Below are 23697 nucleotides of genomic sequence, written 5' to 3'. Positions count from 1 at the left end.
GTTGCTAGAAATAGCATCCTCCACTAAAGCCTAGATATCAAAGTCCTTTGAGTTCAAGGTGACCACAAAGCATGTGGGGGCACTTTTCTAAACTTTGAGAAAGTTAGAAAGAAATCTTAGCATTCTGCAAACATTCTCTCATCAAAACAGATGCTTGACTACAGAACAACCTGCTGGTTTAGGCTAAGGAAATAACATAATGACCCAAAACACCGTCAGCTCTTACATTTCTAAAAAGTCTGCAAGGCAGAAAGTCTTTCAAATGTCTTGAGAATAAAGCACGTTCACCGTGCAGATGTGAATTATTGGCAGAGGGTAGATTAAATGACTTGCCCAAAGTCACACTGAGTCAGTGATGGAGTTGGGGGGGTGGGTGGGGACCAACCTGCAGCCCTGACACCTGAAGCCCAATTTGACTTATTTGATCATGGTCTCCTTATATTACTATGAAGAAACTACCCAGAGGCTTTAGGAAGAAGACAGCAGGTATAAACTAGAGTCACTGAGTAACTGCTCCTTTCTCAGAGAGAAACCGGCATCAAGGTAAAGGCAGGTCCAACCTCAGACAGGAAATGTTCCACGGAAACCTGCCACAGGACTTCAAATAAATGTCCTATCTGACTCACAGATAGCAGCACACCCTGCTGAAAAGTGATGTACCTTTGGAAAAAGTACATTTCATCTCCCTGACTCCCTCCCCTTCTTACCTTGTGGGAATTATTTAGTCCTATGTTGGTGGCTGCCTGTACCTGCCCCATGACTGGCAGCGGCTCTGCTGATCTCTGGGAAGGAGGTGGGGGGAGGGGACGATTAGTTCTCGGAGGGCGCTGAAGGGTGACAGCAGGGCAATCAGCTGTGGTGGCTTGTTCAACCACATCCCAGCTGGCTTCCCTGGTGCTCATCTCGGCTGTTGCTAGAGCAGTTGTCAGGTAAGCCATGGTGGCCGTGCTGGGATTCTCTTCAGGGGACCCAGAAGGAGGGTAGCTTTTGTCCCGAGGCAAATTAGAAGGTGTGGGAGATTTGTCTGCAAGTTCTGAAGGGTGATGATGGGGTTTATCCATACTTGCACCAAGATAAGGAGGCTGCTCTCCACTGTAGAAATGAAGCTGACCCTGGTCCTGATCCATAAAGGAGACAGTTGGCATACTGGTCTTCCCGGACTGGTCTTCAGGGAAACTTAGGTGATCATCAGACTTAGAGTCCGTTAAGGCAACAGAAGTGATTCTGGCCTTGTCTGGGTCCCCAGGTAAATGGGTTCGATATGGATAACTCCCTGGGAAGTCTGCCTGGTGGAGCTGCTCCCCAGCTTCGGTTGCACTGGCATGGGGAAGATTCCCAGGGGCGGCTGGATCTGGACTAGGCTGGTCACAGTCCCCAGATACACTGTGCTGGAGGTGGAACTCCTCTGCTGGCCTATCAGTTTGGAAATAGGCTTTATCTAGAGTAACACTAGAGTAGGGACTGGGCAGTTTATCTTCGGTAGCAGCCACTGCTATGTCTCCATAATGTGAATAAGCAGCCTGGGAAGTCCCTGGTCTCTTCAGTGACTGAGTTGAGGCTTGCTGCGCGGACTCAGCTAATGCTAGCGCCAACAGGCGGGCAACGTTTTTCGGAGGCGGTGGTGGTGGGATAAGAGAGACTGAACTGACAGGAACGGAATCCTGAGGGGGGTCATGGGTAACTGCTCCTGGTGGGAAATTGGGAAAAAAAATGAGAGTGAAAAGGTAGCTTGTGTTATCCTATACGGAAAGCCAAACACTCCCCATTTCATCACTAGAAAACAGGTGCCTTCCATATTTCAAAATGGCAATCCATGATCTTCCATCCCACATGCAAATGCTGGAGAAAACACATCTGGTTCAGAAGGAAAACTAAAACAAAGTATTTAAAGATTGCAATCTCCTCTTGAATTGCTATAGAGATGGGGGGAAAAAAGCAGGTCCCTCATCTGGCTCAGAAAACACTGCTTAGAAAACAAGCTTCAAGTGCCTGCAGATTGTTATTAAGGATAGTTTTTACATTTGATGGTGTAGGCTGGCTGGTTAACTTGTAAGGCTATAATACAGGTACTTTTATTAGAAAACAGAATCAAGAGCTACGAAGCTGTGCAAAAATTATCCAGGAATTCTGACTGTCCAAAGACAAAAGGGGACTTTATGAAGGTCTGAAGCAGGACCACTGGCCCTTTGGGGGATTTTTGTTTGACTGATTTTAATTTAGGGCTTTGAGCCATCAGCACACCCAGAAAAACATTCTCTTTGATTAAAGGCTAGCTGTGGAGCAAATTTCTCTCTTAAAAGGCACAGATGGCACACAGGACTGAAGATCCCTCTTAGCTTAAGGAAAGAATGGAGGAAAACAAATGGTACCTGTCTGAGTCTGTCCAGAAGGTACAGCCTTACTCTGACTGCTCGCGACGACCTGCTCCTCTTTCCCTGGAGACTCTACTTCTGCAGCAGGCCCCTGGTCTAGGGGCTGGACTTCAGACTCACATCCTCCTTGGGCCTCTCTCTCATTTGTTTTCATCTTTCCTACCTGGGTGGGGGATCTATTTATGACATCATTGTCTTCAACACTTTTGCTCCAGGTTGGAGAAGATGCATTTGGAGCTGCTGTATTTGACACAGTCCCGATGACTTCTGATACGCGAGTGGGAAGAGTCACTGAAATTGGCTCAGATATGTTCATAGAAGGTGATTTGCTTAATTTCCGTCCAATCTTTGGAGAGAAAGCATAGACGACCTTTTCAGTGAATGAGGGTGGCTTGGATGATTTCTCTTCGGTTGGGCTCAAGTCCAGAGTAAAGAATGGACTCAGTTTCTCCTGAAGAGGAGAGACGGCTTCAGAACTTGCAGTGCTTCCTGGCGTCTGAGACTGGCTACCACCTGCTTCTGTATCCTTTTTGTTGGAGCTTGATTTCTCCTGGGAGTATCCTAATGAATCTAGAAAGGAAGCCCCACTCTCCAGACATTCTGATTCAGCCTTAGGGGGGCTGCACTGAAATGACATTGGGTCGAAATCCAGGCTGGCAACGCCAATGTCCGGTGGGCTCAAGTCAACGTCCTCGGCTGCGTGAGGAGACATAAGAGCTGGAATATGCAGCAGCCCTACTTCCTCCTCACTCTCATTGTCATGGGGCAGATTATCATAGGAATTACAGCGGTTCCCCAGCATTTCTCCGTTGAAAGAGGCACTCAGTGCATCACTGCTAGATCTGGGTCTTCTGGGTCGGAACAGCTTGGAGTCACCTGGCAAAAACGGATAACAACATCAAAGTATGATTGCCTAGGATACACAATACACAATACCATGAAAAGTCACCTACTTAGTACAGCAGTAATGCACAACTATAGGGTAAGGAAATGTTCCTTCTCATTTTCTTTCCAGAAATTGTCTCCTGGGGCAAATGGCTGGAATTCCTGAACCAAATCCTAAATAACAAAAACATCTGATGTCATGAGGGGGAGAATGCAGCCTTTCATGGTTTCAACAGGAAAAAAGACTCAGAACTCCTAAATTCTATTACTAGTCCAACATTGACTCTTGTGGTGACTTTGGGCAAGATTTCTTTCTTTTTGTCTTATTTTATGACTGATCTCACACAAGATTTCTAAGATAGAATTAAACACTTTAAATAGTACTTTGGATATAGCAGAGCAAAAGGGTTTTGTTTTTGGTTTTTTGGTGGGGAAAATCCTCTTAACACCCACATTTCTAAAAAGCAAACATCAACTAAAAATCTCTACAATCCCAAAAAGTATTTATACAATACTTAGTATAGGATTCTTTTTCGATACTTAGAACAAAAATAATTTCTTTTTTTTCTTTAATAAGGATAGGCTTTAAGTCTCTCAGGCAGAGTCCTTCAAGAGTAAACCATTATACAATTTTATGATATTGCTACACATCCAACTGGTAACAGAAGTCTTCAAGCTCAGCATTCTATTGCAAAGATTAGAATTGCCAAAATTGCCTTAACATAAATGTTTACTAACGTGTTGACCACTTATATGATTAATCTATATTAAAACATTATTTTTTGCTTAATACTGGCATCTACCCAGCCCACTTCATTGTATCTGTGAACCATTCTCTTAACCACAGTGAAATGGAAAACCTTGGAAAACCCTTAAGATGTCAGACACCCAACTAAAGGGATGTGTAAGGATTTCTTGAAATAAGCAGAGCTATCGGCTGATGAGGATCTGGCAGTTAGAAGAGTTAATAAATGGAGATAAGAAATTTGACCAGGACGATGACACTCCAGGGTATCTCAAAAAAATGATCCCAATATCAACAGATTAAGAAAAGCCCATGGGAAATCAATGTAGATCCTCGTTATTTTTGTAGAAAGGGCCTTTTTTTTTTTACAATCCTGCTGCATAAGCCAACCATAAAGTGAAGGATGTTCTATTTGCTATTATGACATGGTTTTGTCAAAAAAGTTAGATCTCCTTCCAACTGAAGTAAACCTTTGTTCATTCTAAACATTAGTACATAATTGCAACCATAACCCAACTTTAGCTAAGTAGGGGCCAAAAAACTTATTTTCATAATTTTTAGTTTTGTTTGTCAAGTAAATCAAACCTTTTTGTATTCTTTACTAAAATTTTGGGCCCCCTTTTTAAGAGGATTCACTTCTAAATTTTCTTCTCCTTGTATGGAAGATCATATCTTCAGATAATGGGGACTGCCTATAATCAATCTGATCTATGAAATTTAATGTCAGGTTAAGCCATTTACAAGACAAAAGACTACTGATTTGAATATCAAAACTGCTTAATTTTATACTTTGTAAAATTGTGCTTTCATGAAATCTAAAGAAATGCTAATAACATCATTTGCCACTGGGCATTGATAACAATAAATGGTTAACTTAAAACATTTTACCTATTTTTATGTACACTGAATAGCAATCATGTCAACGGTGAAGAAATTAGACTGGTACCGTATGAAGACATCCATGAACAATACCAAATAGATATGAGTATTGTTTGCAAATGATAGTCTGTAGCCTATTTAGTAATATATATTTAACAAATATACTCAATTGTTGTGTTCTTTTATGAAATATAGAATAAAACAACTGATAGTTTTAGTCTTACCATCAACTGCATGGAGAGATGTAAGAGATTCTTCGCTTTTAGCTGAACGGAGGGTTCCTTCTGCCCTGCCACCTGAAGAATCAAAACCAAATAGTGTGAAGTTTTATCCATGGCTACATATGTAGAGAAAAGGAACAGTGATTTTCTCTACACATATTTAAACTTCCAAGGGTGATTAACTGTACATTTTGACAATCATATTCAATTTAAGCAGCGTATTATGTAAGGGGCTGTATTGTTTTCACATGGTTTCCTATGTGAAAAATCTCTTATCTAAAGGATTATCAACTTGAGAATGAGATGAATTTTAAAACATCTTCCTTTTTTATTTCCTAAAGATCAGCATGATGGCTTAAGATGATATCATACTAGATTTTTCTTTTTTTCTCATCCTTCACAATCATTTGGTGACCCAGCCTTATAATAAGATTCTGCTTCCTAAATATCTCTCACATCTATTTCCCACTTCTGCCAACTGCTTATCCCAGACACTCAACTCTTTCTTGGTTGTCCACCTCTAACTGTCTCCTAATTACTGTCCAGTCTACAGGCTTATCTCTTCCCATATATTTCCTGTGCTGCTGCTGTAAGTCATGTTTCTAAACCTTAAACATAACCGTGTTACATATTAAAGCCAAAGGATAACCCCCAAAGGAACACAGGACAAAACCAAAACTCTCTGGCAAGCACATGAGGCCCCTGATGACCTAAACCTCTTTTTGAACCATCACATACCCAGCCAAGTTCCCTGCTTCACACATGAGCACACACTTTGCTCCCATTTCGGAAATGCCCTTCTCAGTCCCTTGGTGATCACATGAATCCCTACTTATATCTTTCAAAACCCAAGTAGATTTCTGACCACTAACCCTCTTGCCCATAGGAACTGACAAGTCCTACCATAAATGCCTCACATAAATATCTATTTCAATTGGTGTGATTCTGCATGAAATTTATTGTCTTACACATACACTTTCCCAAGTAAGTTTCTGAAGGCAGGGGCAATATCTTAATTTTCCATCTGAGAGGCTGCTATCAAAATATTTAGCACATGCTTAGTACATGACTGCAAATTGAATGAATGATGAATTAAATGAACTGAACATATTTCTAACATTCAAGCACTACTATCCTTCCTAGATTCAGAAGCTGTTAATATCAGTAGACCATGGTTTTAAAACTATTTTTAAGAGTAGTATTTACAACAACAGTAATAGATTTATTTGATCCAATAAGATACTCTCATCAATGAGTCATCCCATAAAAAGATAGATTCCTTGGTTATAAGAGTTATAAACTTAAAAGGCATGTTAAAACATGGTTTTGTCACATCTTATATCTGTAAAAATACAGATTAATAAATTTAAACACCACAGCAGTTATTTTTTTTATTAACAACAATACATAAACTATGTTACGAATTTTAATCACATTCACACTCTATACAATCTGCAGTTTCCACAAGAAACCGGGTACTTCCACCGTATTCCCTGCATATTTATGTCTGTGTTTGGAGATGAAGAATTGGTAGAAGAAGACAATTCCCGTGTAGCACCACGGCTGTGGACACACTGTGTTGAAGCACATGGTGCACACCATCACGATACACTGAGCACCTGTATGCAGAGAGGCACAAGCCGGCAGGGCAGGACGACGGGCACAGGCCGGCCACACCAGCTGCTTTCCTGGCGGCAAAGCACAGGACGGCGGGAGCACCAACCTTTCAGAGACAGGGCTTTCATTTCGGAAGGCTCACTCTCGTTCCGCTGCAACTTCCGCTTGGAAACGGACGACGATTTCCCCAAGTTGAAAAAGGAACGCCAGCTGCCCACGGGAGATTTTTTCATTTTATTTTGAGGCCTCCTCCTATGAGAGAGAAAGTAATCTGTATTAAGATATCCAAGGGGCTGTCTTCATTTCTAGGAAATGAACAAATGATGGAAAGAACCAAACAGCCTAGAGAGGGCACAGCTGAAATAGTACCTGTGTTTACACACATCCACTGTGTATGTGCATACATGTAGCACGCACATCCACTGTATATGCCATGCGTGTAGCAAACACCCACTACACGTGCATACATGCAGCACGCACATCCACTGTATGTCATACGTAGCACGCAATCCACTGTTTATGTCACATGTAGCACACATCCACGGTATGTCATATATGTAGCACGCACATCCACGGTATATGCCACATGTGTAGCAAACACCCACTATATGTGCATACATGTAGCACACATATCCACAGTATATGCCACACGTGTAGCAAACACCCACTATGTGTGCATACATGTAGCATGCACATTCATAGTATATGCCACACGTGTAGCAAACACCCACTATGTGTGCATATATGCAGCACGTACATCCACTGTATATGCCACGCATGTAGCAAACACCCACTACACGTGCATATATGCAGCATGCACATCCACTGTATGTCATACATGCAGCACGCACATCCACTGTATATGTCATACACGCAGCACGCACAACCACTGTATATGTGCATACATGCAGCACCCACATCCAGTGTATATGTGCATACACGCAGCACGCACATCCACTGTATGTCATACATGCAGCATGCACATCCAGTGTATATGTCATACATGCAGCACGCACATCCAGTGTATATGTCATATATGTAGCACACGCGTGTGTGTATACAGCACAGTCTACAGAGCACAGCTAAACTGTACAGCTAAAGCATGACATGGTAATAAAATGTATAGATTTGAATATTAATAACTAGTCACAAAGATAATTTTTATACAGATTTTTATATTTAGATCTAACCTCACAGTCAGTGAAATAAGTAAAAATAAGAAATATTTGGAAGTAGGAATTATTAAAACTCCAAAATAAGAGTTAAAGAAAACAGTTGTGTGTGAGTAAACAGAATTAAACCAAAAAGGAAGAAAAGTATTACAAATAATAACTAATATAAATTGAATGCCAGGCACTGTGCTGCCTTATGTAGTAGCTCATTTAAAGTAAAAATAACTGTACAAGGTAGGTACTATTATTCTCATTTTATAACTGAGGAAATTATGACACTAAGTTTAAGTAACTTCCTTAATGTTATAAAACAAGTATGTGATGGAGTCAGGGTTGGAACCCAGTTATATCCATATCCAAGTATCTACTCTCTTGACTGCTACTCTATAAAGAAATTTTTGAAGAAATCATGGAAATGCTGGGAGGCATCATTTTTCTTGCCCTCCTTCGGCCTAGCTGGCCCAACAATGGCAGGAGCCAGTTCTGACACTATCCATCTACCTTGCTAGCACCATTTGCCCCACGCCAGTGTTCCCTTCAGACCAGCCCCAGTCAACCCACCTGTCCCTGTAAGCACCCCTCAAAAGTGGCTCCTGCCACACCTAGCAGGCAGCCTTGGTGAGTATGGAGCCCGTTCAAGGCAATTCCTCCCCCAGAGAGGGAGGGAGGCAGCCCTGCCCACCAGCACACCACCTGCCAGCACTCCTGCAGCAGCTACAGCCGGGCCTCTCAGACCACTGCACTGAAGTCCAGCTGTGCCCACCAGCGTGCCCCTAGTGCTCATGGCTGGTCACTGCAGGCAGCCAGACTGAGAACCATACCCACCCAACAGCACACCCACAGCAGTCCCAGCCCAGTTACAACAGGAGAGCACACACAGCCCACATAGGGAACACGCCAGAAGCACCTGGTTCTGGTGACCAGGAGGGACTGCACTACTGGGCCCCACAAACCTTCTTCTGAAAAAGTCACCACTTTAAGACCAGGAGACATAGCTGACTACCTAACACACAGAAAGAAAAATGAGGAGATGGAGGAATATGTTCCAAATGAGATAACAGGACAAAGCCTCAGAAAAAGAACTAAACAAAACAGAGATAAGCAATTTGCCTGATAAGCAATTTGCCTGTTCAAAGTAATGGTCAAAGATGCTCATTGGACTTCGAAGGAGAATGGATGGACTCAGTGAGAACTTCAACAAAGAGATAAAAAATTTTCAAAAGAACCAACAGAGCTGAAAAACAGAATAACTGAAATGAAAAATATACTAGAGGGAATCAACAGCAGATCAGAGGATGCAGAAGAATGGATCAGCAATTTGGAAGGCAGGGGAGTAGAAAGCACCCAAGCTGAAAAAAGAAAGAAAAAAAGAATTTTAAAAAATGATGGTAGGTGGTAAAGGTAAAATGTTTCCTCTGGGAAACATTGAGGATACTAACATTTGCATTATGGGAGTCCCAAAAGGAGAAAAGTGGGCAGGGGCAGAAAACTTATTTTAAGAAATAATAGCTGAAAACTTCCCTAACCCAGGGAATAAAACAGATATTGAGGTGGTCTGGGAAGCATATAAAGTCCCCTAAAAGATGAACTCAAGGCGGTCCACCCCAAGACACATAATAATTAAAACTTGAAAAATTAAAAATAAGGAGAGAATCTTAAAAGCAGCAAGAAAAAAACAAATAGATATATACCAGGGAAACCCCATAAGGCTATCAGCATTATTTTTAGCAAATACGTTTCAGGCCAGAAAGAAGTGAAATGATATATTCAAAGTGCTGAAAGGAAAAAATCTACAGAAAATACTCTACCTGGCAAGGCTATCATTCAGAACCAAAGGAGAGATAGAGTTTCCCAGACAAACAAAAGTTGTAAGAGTTCATCACTAAACCGGCCACACAAGAAATGATAAAGGGACTTTTTTGAGTAGAAAAGAAAAGGCCATAACTAGAAAAGAAATTATTAAAGGAAAAAATATCACGGGTAAAAGCAAACATAAAGATAGTAAGATCAATCATTTATAAAGCTAGTATGGGGTGCCTGGGTGGCTCAGTCAGTTAAGCATCTACCTCTGGCTCAGGTCATGATCCCAGGGTCCTGGGATCGAGTCCCACATCAGGCTCCCTGCTCGGTGGGGAGCCTGCTTCTCCCTCTCCCTCTGCCTGCCCCTCCCCCTGCTCATGTCTCTCTCTCTCTCTCTCTCTCTCTCTCTCTCTCTCTCGTGCTCTCAAATAAATAAATAAAATCTTAAAAAAAAATAAAGCTAGTATGAAAGTTAAAATAAAAAAGTAGTAAAATCAACTATATCTAAAGAATCAGTTAAGGGACTCACAAATAAAAAGATGTAAAATATGATGTCATATACATATAATGGAGAGGAGGGAAGTGTGCTTTTAAAATGCATTTGAATTTAAGTGACCATCAACTCAATAAACTTGATAGGATATTATATATGAACCTCATAGTGACTACAAACCAAAATCCTGTTAATAGATACACACAGAAAAAAGAGAAAAGAATCCAAGCATAACACTAAAGAAAGTCACTAAATCACAAGAGAAAAGAGCAAGAGAAGAAACAGAACTACAAAAATAACCAGAAAACAATTAACAAAATGGCAATAAGTACATATCTACCAATAACTGCTTTAAATGTAAATAGACTAAATGCTCCAATCAAAAGACATAGGGTGATTGGATAAAACAACAAGACCTACAAGACAGTTACTTCACATGTAAGACACATACAGACTGAAAGTGAAAAAATGGAAAAAGATATCCCATGCAAATGGAAGCCAAAAAAAAAGTTGGGGTAGCAACACCTACATCAGACAAAACAGACTTTAAAACAAAGGCTATAATAAGAGACAAAGAGGGCATTACATAATAAAAAGGAATCAATCCAACTGGATGCTGTATCAGTTGTAAATGCTGTGCAACCAAAATAGGAACACCTATAAGCAAATATTAACAAACATAAAGGGAGAAATTGATAGTAATACAATAGTAAGGGACTTTTAACACTCCAGTTACGTTAATGAATAGATCTTTGATCAAAAAATCAAGAAATACCTAAGACCTATCCTTCTCAAACTATTCCAAAAAAATAAGGAAGGACTGTTTCCAAATCTATTCTATGAGGCCAGCATTACCTTGATACTAAAAGCAAAGACATTACAAAACAAAGAAAATTATAGACCAATGGATTCCTGATGACCATGGAAGCAAAGCCCTCAATAAAATATTAGCAAATTGAGTTCAACAACACATTAAAAGGATCATTCACCAAGATCAAGTGAGATTTATTTCAGGGATGGGAGGATGTTTCAATATCCACAAATCAATCAACATGGTATACCACATTAACAAAATGAAGAGTAAAAATCATAGGAACATCTCAACAGATGAGAAAAAGCATTTGACAAAATTCAACAACCGTTTGCAATAAAAACTCTCAAGAAAGTGGGTTGAGAGGGAACATACCTCATCATAATAAAGGCCATATATGGCAAACCCACAGATTACACCATATTCAATGGTGAAAGGCTAAAAACTTGTCCTCTAAGATCAGAAACAAGACAAGGATGCATTCTTACCACCTTCATTCAACACAGTACTGGAAGTGCTAGCTACAGCAATGAGACAAAAAAAAGAAATAGGCATCCAAACTGGCAAGGAAGAAGTAAAACTGTCACTATTTGTAGATGACATGATACTATATATAGAAAATCCTAGATTCTACCAAAAAACCAGTAAAACTAATGAATGAATTCAGTAAGTTGCAGATACAAAATTAACATACAAAAATATTTTGCATTTTTTACACTACTAACAAAATTGGCAGAAAAAGAAATTAAGAAAACAATTCAAATTACAATTTCATCAAAAAGAATAAAAATACCTAGGATTAAATTTACCAAGGACATGAAACACCTGTTCTCTGGAAATTATAAGACATTAGTGAAAGAAATTAAAGATGACACAAATAAAGGGAAAGATACACCATGTTTATGATTGGAAGAATTAATACTGTTAAAATGTCCACACTACCTAAAGCAATCTACCGATTCAATGCAATCCCTAACACAATATGAATAGCATTTTTCATAGAACTAGAAAAAAAAATCCTGAACTTTTTAAGGAACCACAAAAGAACCTGAACAGCCACAGCAATCTTGAGGAAGAACAAAGCTGGAGGTATCACACTCCCAGATGTCAAACTACACTGTAGATGAAACTGTATGGGACTGGCACCAAAAGAAACATAGTCTGATGGAACAGGAGACAGCCCAGAAATAAACTTACGCTTACATGGTCAATTCATCTATGACAAAGGTGATAAGAATATGCAATGGGAAAAAGTTTCTTCAATAAATGTGTTGGGAAAACTGGACAGCTACATGTAAAAGACTGAAACTAGACCACTTTCTTATAGGATACACAAAATAAACTCGGAATATTTAAGGCCTGAAACCACAAAACTCCTAAAAGAAAATATACGCAGTAATCTCTCGGACATAGGCCTTGACAATATTTTTCTGTATTTGTTTCCTCAGGCAAAGGCATGAAAAGCAAAAAGCAAAAGTAAGCAATGGAGAATATATCAAATTTAAAAACTTGCAAAGTGAAGGAAGCCATCTACGAGACAAAGACAACCTACTGAATGGGAGAAGATACTTGCAAATGACATGTCCACTAAGGGATTAGTACCCAAAATATATAAAGACTCATACAACTCAATACCAAAAAGATAATCTGATTGAGGCAGAGGACCTGAACAGACACTATTCCAAAAAAGACATACAGATGGCCAAAAGACACATGAAAAGATGCTCAACAATCACTCATCATCAGGGAAATGCAAATCAGAACCACAATGAGATACCACCTCACACCAGTCAGAGTAGCTAAAATGAAAAAGAGAAGAAATAACAAGTGTTGGCAAGGCAGTGGAGAAAAGGGAACCCTCATGCACTGCTGATGGGAATGTAAATTGGTACGGCCACTAGGGAAAACAGTGTGGAGGCTCCTCAAAAAATTAAAAATAGAACTACCATATGATCCAGTAGTTCCACTTCTGGGTATTACCCAAACAAGGCAAAAACATTGATTTGAAACGTATATGAACCCTTATGTTTACTGCAGCATTATTTATAATAGCCAAGATATGGAAGCAACCTAAGTGTCCATCAAGAGACGAATGCATAAAGAGGATGTGGTATACACACACAAACACACACACACACACAATGGAATATTATGCATTCATCTCTTGATGCTGGTTGGGAGATAGCACTATGAGAAGTATTGGTCTATTCTAAACTTAATATGGAGCCAATGTCAAACAAGTCATTATTCATTCTTTATTTCCTGAGTAAGCTATTTCAACCCAGTTTCTTTCTTTCTTTTTTATATTCTTTTTATTTGAATGAGAGAGAGAAAGAGAAAATATGAGCAGGGGAGGGGCAGAGGGACAAGCAGACTCCCTGCTGAGTGTGGAGCCCAACATAGGACTTGATCCCAAGACCCCAAGATCATGACCTGAGCCAAAGTCAGATGCTTAACAAACTGAGCCACCCAGATGCCCCCAGTTTATTTCTAAATAAATTTCTAGACAACATATCTCAGAGAGAAAATCACTTATTTTCTATATAGTGGAAGTGTATTATTTTTCCCAACAATCTGCCTTCTATAATTAACTTTCATCTTCTTTAAAATGACATAATGTTGTAATGCTTTTCAAAAATCATTTGTATCATTCCCTATGAGAGATCATCTATAATCAAATGAATGGGTTTTTCTGGGACTAGCCCAAAATCAATATAATAGTATTAGAATACAACAGTAAAAAAAGAAAAGAAAAGAACACTTGACCAGAGGATTTAAGGAATTTTACCTTTCAAGTGGGAACTCAATTATAGTATGAAACTTTCCCTGAAGTGCAGCAGGTCCTTCTCCTACTTCGATGTATTTATTTTCAGTCACAATTGGAGAGCTGACCTGAGCCTGCGTTCGTGCCTGTGCTTCCTCCAATGTCAGCAGCTTGGTGGACGGAGAGGAAACCAGCAGGGACTTGGGTCTTGATAGAGAAGCTTTGGAAAGAAAGAAAAGTGATGAAAAGAGTCAAGATTTTTGGCATAGGTAAAAAATATAAATCTGTGTTAGTGTGTGTATATCAATCTCCATCTATCTACCTAACTGTGCTGTTTTACATTTTCTTCATTAAGTCTTTCAAATGGCCAAACAATAGGGCTTTATACTGAATGAGGAAAAGGTGACATACCAGGTTGTTAATAATGACATACATATATATATATATATATTTTAATTCCTTAAGTAACTTAACTATTTTCCTTTCTTAAAAGATAACAAGCAAGGCCTGGTATCATTCAGATATCTTAGATGTGGAAAAAATTTTTTCTTTCACTGTTCCATAATATAAGTTTATATGCATCAATAATTTGTGACATGATATATTTTTTAATGTATCATAAACTTAGATCATAATAGGTTTAATGTAGCATTCACTAAATATTATACACACACAAAATAACTGTTAAACCATGAATTTTGAGAAGTAGACATAAATTACCTGCTTTCTACCAAAGACAGATTTATTCAATTGAGATAATAAGAAATGCAGTTTTCCATGGCTTTAGATGTTTATACATGTTCCTTGTAAACAAAATCCGTGTTAGCCATACCTGCCCCATCCTGAATGACGGCACTGATTTTCCCGCTAAAGAGGACATCTACATGATTCAGGATGAATTCAACCACCACAGACTGAATCCTCACTTCCATGAAAGCTGCCGTTCCACTGAAGCAGGCAGATTCTATCTGTTTGGATCTGTGGGATAACCAACACCGTCAGAGACCCAAGACAGCAGCCTTAAAGGGCATTATTTTTTTTAAATGTGTAAACCACAAACAGACCAGAGGAAGAAAACATACTTTAATGCTTTGGCTAAGTCCCACTTGCCTCTTTTAGGGAGATGCTCATAAAAACAGCAGATGAGCTTTACTTTTAAAAACTGTCCTTACCAACAGTACATTAAAAGGATTATTCACCACGACCAAGTGGGATTTATCCCTGGGCTGCAAGGTTGGTTCAACATCCGCAAATCAATCAACGTGACACAATACATTAATAAAAGAAAGAACAAGAACCATATGATCCTCTCAATAGATGCAGAAAAACCATTTGACAAAGTACAGCATCCTTTCTTGATCAAAACTCTTCAGAGTAGAGGGATAGAGGGTACATACCTCAGTATCATAAAAGCCATCTATGAAAAACCCACAGCGAATATCATTCTCAATGGGGAAAAACGGAGAGCTTTCCCCCTAAGGTCAGGAATGCGGCAGGGATGTCCACTCTCACCACTGCTATTCAACAATGTAATAGAAGTCCTAGTCCAGCAATCAGACAACAAAAAGAAATCAAAGGCATCCAAATCGGCAAAGAAGAAGTCAAACTCTCACTGTTTGCAGATGATATGATACTTTATGTGGAAAACCCAAAAGACTCCACCCCAAAACTGCTAGAACTCATACAGGAATTCAGTAGAGTGGCAGGATATAAAATCAATGCACAGAAATCAGTGGCCTTCCTGTACACCAACAACAAGACAGAAGAGAGAGAAATTAAGGAGTCGATCCCATTTACAATTGCAGCCAAAACCATAAGATACCTAGGAATAAATCTAACCAAAGAGGCAAAGGATCTGTACTCAGAAAACTATAAAATACTCATGAAAGAAATTGAGGAAGACACAAAGAAATGGAAAAACGTTCCATGCTCATGAATTGAAAGAACAAATATTGTGAAGATGTCAGTGCTACCTAGAGCAATCTACACATTCAATGCAATCCCTATCAGAATACCATCCACCTTTTTCAAAGAAATGGAACAAATAATCCTAAAATTTGTATGGAACCAGAAAAGACCCCGAATAGCCAGAGGAATGTTGAAAAAGCAAAGCTGGCAGCATTACAATTCTGGACTTCCAGCTCTATTACAAAGCTGTCATCATCAAGACAGTATGGTACTGGCACAAAAACAGACACATCGATCAATGGAAAAGAACAGAGAGCCCAGAAATGGACCCTCAACTCTATGGTCAACTCATCTTCAACAAAGCAGGAAAGAATGTGCAATGGAAAAAAAGTCTCTTCAACAAATGGTGTTGGGAAAATGGGACAGCCACATGCAGAAGAATGAAACTGGACCATTTCCTTACACCACACACAAAAATAGACTCAGAATGGTTGAAAGACCTAAATGTGAGACAGGAGTCCATCAACATCCTAAAGGAGAACACACGCAGCAACCTCTTTGACCTCAGCCGCAGCAACTTCTTCCTGGAAACATCGCCAAAGGAAAGGGAAGCAAGGGCAAAAATGAACTACTGGGACTTCATTAAGATAAAAAGCTTTTGCGCAGCAAAAGAAACAGTCAACAAAACCAAAAGATGACCGACAGAATGGGAGAAGATATTTGCAAATGACATACCAGATAAAGGGCTAGTATCCAAAATCTATAAAGAACTTATCAAACTCAACACCCAAAAAACAAATGATCCAATCAAGAAATGGGCAGAAGACATGAACAGACAGTTTTCCAAAGAAGACATCCAAATGGCCAACAGACACATGAAAAAGTGCTCAACATCACTCAGCATCAGGGAAATCCACATCAAAACCTCAATGAGATACCACCTCACACCAGTCAGAATGGCTAAAATTAACAAGTCAGGAAACGACAGATGTTGGCGGGGATGCGGAGAAAGGGGAACCCTCCTACACTGTTGGTGGGAATGCAAGCTGGTGCAACCCCTCTGGAAAACAGTATGGAGGTTCCTCAAAAAGTTGAAAATAGAGCTACCGTACGATCCAGCAATTGCAGTACTGGGTATTTACCCCAAAGATACAAATGTAGGGATCTGAAGGGGTACATGCACCCTGATGTTTATAGCAGCAATGTCCACAATAGCCAACCTATGGAAAGAGCCAAGATGTCCATCGACAGATGAATGGATAAAGAAGATGCGGTGTATAAATACAATGGAATATTATGCAGCCATCAAAAGGAATGAAATCTTGCCATTTGCAACCACGTGGATGGAACTGGAGGGTATTATGCTAAGCGAAATAAGTCAATCAGAGAAAGACATGTATGATATGATCTCACTGATATGAGGAATTCTTAATCTCGGGAAACAAACTGAGGGTTGCTGGAGTGGGGGGAGGTGGGAGGGATGGGGTGGCTGGGTGATAGACATTGGGGAGGGTATGTGCTATGGTGAGTGCTGTGAATTGTGTAAGACTGTTGAATCACAGACCTGTACCTCTGAAACAAATAATACATTATATGTTAAAAAAAGAAAAAGAAGAAGATAGCAGGAAGGGAAAAATGAAGGGGGGGAAATCGGAGGGGGAGACGAACCATGAGAGACTATGGACTCTGAGAAACAAACTGAGGGTTCGAGCGGGGAGGGCGTTGAGGGGATGGGTTAGCCTGGTGATGGGTATTAAAGAGGGCACGTTCTGCATGGAGCACTGGGTGTTAAACGCAAAGAATGAATCATGGAACACTACATCAAAAACTAATGGTGTAATGTATGGTGATTAACATAACATAATAATAAAAAAAACTAATGATGTAATGTATGGTGATTAACATAATATAATAAAATAAAATTAAAATAAATAACATTAAAAAATAATAAAAAAATAAAAACTGTCCTCAAGGAACACTGATAAATTAGACTCTGATATAAGATGACTGGTTCTACTTAAGGTCATAAGTCAAATGCAACTTACCTTAGCAGGTTTGGAGCCCAAACAATTGCGAGGTTTTTTGCATGCATATTTGTGATGGAACAATAGTCAGCTAGAAGAGACAAGTGTCTCATCAGGAACTCGAGCGTTCTGGAAAATGCAATATAACATATTAATGAAAAGAAACAGTATGTAGCAGAATAGAGCATAAAGCTCTTCTAATTAATTTTTAAGATTTCAATGGAAAAATAGAAAAGGAAACCAAACAAACTCCAACAAAATTTTTTGTTGCTTCTTAGGTCTGAATATTATTACCCCAGAAGTGTCAGGAAAATATTATGAATTCTATATTCTATATACAGTAATCACATCTATAGAACTCTAAGAAAAAAAAAGTCTAAGGTAGATGCAGTAAGAAATTAACACTTCTGACAGGATTTGTTCCAAGAAAACGGCCTTAATTTTTCAAATCTGTAGGAATATTTGCTCCTGGCTGTCAGACATCTAGTTTCAAAGACACCAATGAAGTAAATCCTCCATAAAAGCTAGTTTCTAGACAAATGATATCATGAAGTTATGTTATTCTACTTGCAGCAGACACTAACAGGAGGGGATTTAAACTTTTCTTTTATAAAAGAAAACAGTATTTCACAGGCCTAAAAGGTAAAAAGAAAAATTGCATTGGGCACCATGGGGAGAGAAGAGTTGAGCAATTATATGTGTATATATATACATATACACACACATACATACATATGGAGAGGGGGGTGGATATTAAATAACAAAGCAGAACATTTTTGGAAAAAAAAGCATGATCAGCTTAAATGCAAGTTATAAGAGAGAAACACAAAGAGGTATTACCTAGCAGCTCCTACATCTCTCCAAGTGTCCCTACCTACCTGTATAGGGATTGAAACTATTAAGGACAGTTTATAGGAGACAGAAATTTAAGACTGTTATTTGCAACAGTAACAAAAGTGAAACAGTGGTCAGCATATGAGCCTCAAAGACCAAGATGTGCCCAACGTGAACCTGAGAAGAAAATGCAGACAGCAGCTAGAAGCACCACTCAAGAGGCTTTCTACAGGGATCTCATCAAGTTCCCACAACAGCCCTACCTGCACAGTGCTACCACTCCCCACTTTATGGAGGAGAAAGCCAAGGTGTGCTCAGGTTACTCTCAAATCAAGGGCAGCCTGGCTCCACAGTCTCTCTTTCAACAGCATCTACTGCAGCTCTTCTATAGTACAAATGGTACTTCTTGGTCCCTCCCATACATACTTAAGTAGAAAAGGCAGGCAGACAGACAGACAGACAGAAGTGAGGCTGGTCTGGAGACAATGTAAAGGTGGGAAGCTTGAGAAATATGTTTAGAAAATGTATAAAGTTATATTATTTTGAGTGGGGGGTATATGAAGGAAGGGAAATACTTAAGTACTTCAGAAGAAATGCAAATCAAACCACCAAAGATAGCATTTTATTCACATATCTAATTGTAAAAATGTTTTTATATAAAAGCTTATGGAGAATTTTAGTCAGAGTCCCATGACATGAGCATTTTCATATTCAGCAGAGTACAAACTGCATAAGTCTTCATGGAATACAATTTGGAAATTGCTGTATATTGAGAAAAAATTTTAGTACCTTTTGATTTCTAAGAATTCCACTTTCAGGTTTTCAGCCAAAAAAAAAAAAAATCTAGATTCCCAAAAAGATTCATGTAAATGGATGGTCCTCACAGTAATGTTCAAAACTGAGAGAGAAAAAAACCCACCACAGAATGCAAACTAGTACAGCCACTGTGGAAAACAGTATGGAGGTTCCTCAAAAAGTTAAAAATAGAACTACCTTATAGTCCAATAATGAAACTACTGAGCATTTACCCCAAAATACAAAAACACTAATTCAAAGGGATACATGCACCCCTATGTTTATTACAGCATTTACCATAGCCAAATTATGGAAGCAGCCCAAGTGTCCATCAATGGATGAATGGATAAAGAAGAGGTGGTATATACATACACTGGAATATTATTCAGCCATAAAAGAATGAACTCTTGCCATTTGCAACAATATGGATGGAGCTAGAGAGTAAAAGCCTAGGCGAAATAAGTCAGAGAAAGACAAATAATATATGATTTCACTCGTATGTGGAATTTAAGAAACAAAACAAACAAATTAGGGAAAAGGTTAAATAACATATAGCCCATTCACATAAGAGAACACTATTAAAAATCATGTTTTTTCAAGAACATTTAAGGAACTAGGAAATGTGAATATTAAAATCTTAAAAAGTCTGGATGCAAAGAGATATATTAAAGGAGATTAAAACTCAAATTATGTAGAAGCAGCTAGAATATAAAAACACATTATATAGTAGGAGATATATCACAAGGAATTGTATATAATATAGGTTAGGAGATACGTGTATAGTAAACAATATATATAAAATGTGGGCATACACTGTAGGTAATATATTAGAAATACAGAAGATAATATTAGGATATACATATCATATGTGTGTACATATACATATATATACACACACATATCAGCAAGCTACAAAGTATATGTTGAACAAAATATATAAAATGTATATGCAATATATATTATTGAACATTTACTATGTGCAAGGTTCTATTCTGAGACTACAGTGATAAATGACAAAATTCATGACCTTAAGGAGCTTGTGTTTTAAAGGGATTATACATAAAGTAGGCAATACTATATATATCCATATAAAAACAGATATATATAGAGAGAGAGAGAACATATAGTAGGATATACAATATATAATAAATAGCAGGTAAAAGTATACAATGTCCAATAGGGAAGATTAAATAGATAAATAGGAAGCTACAGATTCAATTAGTAAGGGTAATAACTATATATTATTGAGAAATATCTATATTTATATAATAAAGAAGATATATATGATGTAGGAAAAATATGAATGTAGTTAGAGGAGATAAACATAATATAGTAGAAAAGTTATATGTATCAATATATATTGTAAGCTTACTGAAAGCCAATGTTTATGAAAGGTTATTTTAATTCATAATGAAGTTAAATGCTATCAGTACTTTATTTAAACATGATTAAAAATAGTATTTTCTTGTGTCTATAGGAGATACATATGTATGTGAGTATATATGCACACACATTTATACATACACACTATAGATAAAAAAGTAAATGCGTAGATATACATCATAATAATAGGGGTAATTAACTCATAAATAGCACTTATATAACAGGCCTTGTTCTAAGTGCTAGTCCTTTAATATTCATAATAATCCTAATAGAAAAGTACCAGTATTCTCTATTTCACAAACAATGAAACTGAGCCCAAGAGGCAAAGGAACTTGCCCAAGGTCACAAGGTCATATAGCTAATACAGGCAAAGTCCCTGCTCCAAAGGGCTCCAAAGTCCCTACATTATAATGTCTATAATACATAGACATTATATATAATAGGTAACATAAATGTACTATACAACAGGGGATAAATATATAAGAGATATAAATAAAATATATGTTGGGAGATTTATTTATATAAAATATAAAATATACAGGAGATATATGTACTTCACCATATGAGAAATATATACATACATGGTATATATACATACTCTCCATTATATATATATAAATACACACACACACACACACACACATGCATATACACTCTCTCCATATATATCTCTTCTTACTGACATCCTCTTAATTCACCCACAATATTAACCAATACTCTCGATTCCCTCTGTAAAATGTACTGATTGGTGTCTAAGGTACTCTAAGTATGTTTGCCTATAGGTTTCTCTCCCTAAACCACTTTTAAATTAAATATAATTTAAATTTTAAGCAGGTTTACCTAAAGCCAATTTTAAGTGTTTCTGTTTATGCAAGATTATTTTAATTCACAATGACGTTAAATGCTATCACACTTATAAAATATGACTTTTAAAAAAAGAATTTTTGTTTCTTGCTCCTATGAAATCTGTTGAATATTTTGCAGTCTTGATAAAGGTGAGGTGTCAAATGAGGAAGGAAAAATACTGTGACAAACACAGAACAATTTTAAAACAAAACCTGTAATTACCAGTAATATTCTCATAGAGAGAAGAGATTATATCCATGAGATAAGAGAAGGATGCTATTAAGTAGGAGCATTCAGAGGAACAAGAAAGGGAGTTCTTGGAAATCATTTTCTTTTAAACCAAGAAATGGCCTGGAGGAAATCCGTACATGGAAACTGATAAAGTGAAGGTAAGAAATCAAAGAGTTGGTTCAAGAACTACAATAAATCCAGTAAGAGAACAGAGAAAAGGGCTGGAGTTTAAGTTGCAGTGAGAACCATTGAGGAAATAATAACAAGAAAAATGGAAGTTCCCTGATGGAAAAGGCCCACCGAGTGCCCACAGCAAAGAAAAAGAAGCCACTCCAAGAAAAGTCAATGTGAAAATTGAACACTAGGTATGTTCTAAGTATAAAAGCATCCAGAAAGGATACAGACAAAAACAAAATACATCATTTTAAGAACTGGCAGACTAGAATCAGATATCACTGCAGCATTTTTGCTTAGAAGACAATGGTGTGATATTACCAAAATTATGGGAAAAAATTATTTACAGACTAAAATTCTATAGTTATCAATCAAATGCAAGAGTAGGAATAAGAGCATTTCTATATCAATGTCTCAAAACGTTTACCTCCCTTATAGCTTTCCTCAAGAAGCTACCAAAGATGTCTACTACAAAGGAGGGAGTACACACAAGGGAGGTGACAGCAAGAGATCCCAAAAAGAAGGATCCAACTCGTGCAGGAGGCAATGAAGAGAATTTCCAAAATGAGGGGGAAGAGTTGAAAGTGTTGTAGATCTAGAGAGCAATCAGCCTGGACTGAGGGACTGAGTAGTGGGATAAAAGGCTCCAGGAGGGATGTTTGCATGGGAAAAAAAAAAAAAAGAAAGAAAGAAAGAAAAAAAGCAAGCAAGCAAGCAAGCAAGCAAGCTTGTCTGGTAAGTCTGAACACACTGGGAGAACATATGTAGTCAGTCCTGTGAGAAGAGTTTCAGGGGTAAACTAGTGACGAACAGGAACTTAGCAAGCCAAAAATGGGCAACTGCTCCACAAACACAAAGTTAACCCAGAAAGGAAAGAGAAGTCTAGTATATATTATGTGCAGTTGTAAATCACAGTTACAAAGTTATTACAATATAGACAGTGAATACTGATTTAACTCCAAATGCTGACGTAACCAGACTATGAAGACCAGAGAAGGGGAAATGTGTGTTTGTGTGGTACTGGGGCGGGTGGGTAAAGAAAGCTAAATTTCACTTACTTATAAAAGGAAGGTAAAAGTAACATCTAAAAATGAAAAATAAAAAATAAAAAACATAAGCATGTTATTCAGAAACAGAAGCTGAGGAGAAATCAGAAAGGGGAGCTGTGAGGCAGGAAACTTATTTTTCACTAGCAACTATGCAGACCACCTGACTTTTTAAAATGATGTACATATACGTTATATTGGTCTTTTCTTTCTTAATTTAGAGAAAAAAGATATATTTACATGATACCTCCTGTTACAACTACCAAGTCAAGAAGTCTTGGCCTAATTCTAACCATCTGTCTTGCTATGCTTTATATTAAAAAAAAAAATACTAAGGACCAGACTCATTTGCACATTGGATCTCATTTTAACATCAAAAAAAAAAATCCTCTTAAGAAGGTATTATTAGTATTCTTTTCACAGATACGGAGATTAATGTTTGGAGAGGTCATGAAGGAAGTGATGAAGTTGCAAATTCAAACTCAGATCTATCAAAGCTAATATTTGTTATACGGCACTAGGTTTCTTTTTCTAGTAACTTAAAAAAAAAAGTCTTTTTCCTCTTAAAATATTCTTCAATAACTGTGTGTTATCAGATTTGTCTCCTCAGCCTTCTTTTTCGGGTTGAATACCTGAATTTCTTGAGCTTCCTTCACAAAAGCTCTTTTGTGTTGTATTTTTTTCACTCTTCAGTGGG

The 23697-nt window shown here is 38.0% G+C and overlaps 1 protein-coding gene across 1 annotated transcript in view; it reads right to left on the bottom strand.

Moving 5' to 3' along the window:
• The window catches only part of ARHGAP32 (Rho GTPase activating protein 32), a 215929-nt gene that overhangs the window by 2952 nt on the left and 189280 nt on the right, over window positions 1–23697 (bottom strand). Inside the window, exons 15-21 of the mRNA XM_028120847.2 lie at window positions 17713–17820; window positions 14592–14737; window positions 13784–13979; window positions 6826–6971; window positions 5106–5177; window positions 2370–3248; window positions 708–1687 (exon numbers count right to left, since the gene is read on the bottom strand). Coding sequence (XP_027976648.1) covers window positions 708–1687; window positions 2370–3248; window positions 5106–5177; window positions 6826–6971; window positions 13784–13979; window positions 14592–14737; window positions 17713–17820 — 2527 coding nt within the window. The remainder of the gene's footprint in view (window positions 1–707; window positions 1688–2369; window positions 3249–5105; window positions 5178–6825; window positions 6972–13783; window positions 13980–14591; window positions 14738–17712; window positions 17821–23697) is intronic.

The sequence above is a fragment of the Eumetopias jubatus genome, unplaced genomic scaffold, assembly GCF_037043125.1.
Source record: "Eumetopias jubatus isolate StellerSeaLion01/CBP00866 unplaced genomic scaffold, mEumJub1_p1.0 scaffold_13, whole genome shotgun sequence".
NCBI lineage: Eukaryota > Metazoa > Chordata > Mammalia > Carnivora > Otariidae > Eumetopias > Eumetopias jubatus.
Note: the sequence above shows the minus strand (reverse complement) of the source record. Positions and strands in the feature narration are given on the sequence as shown.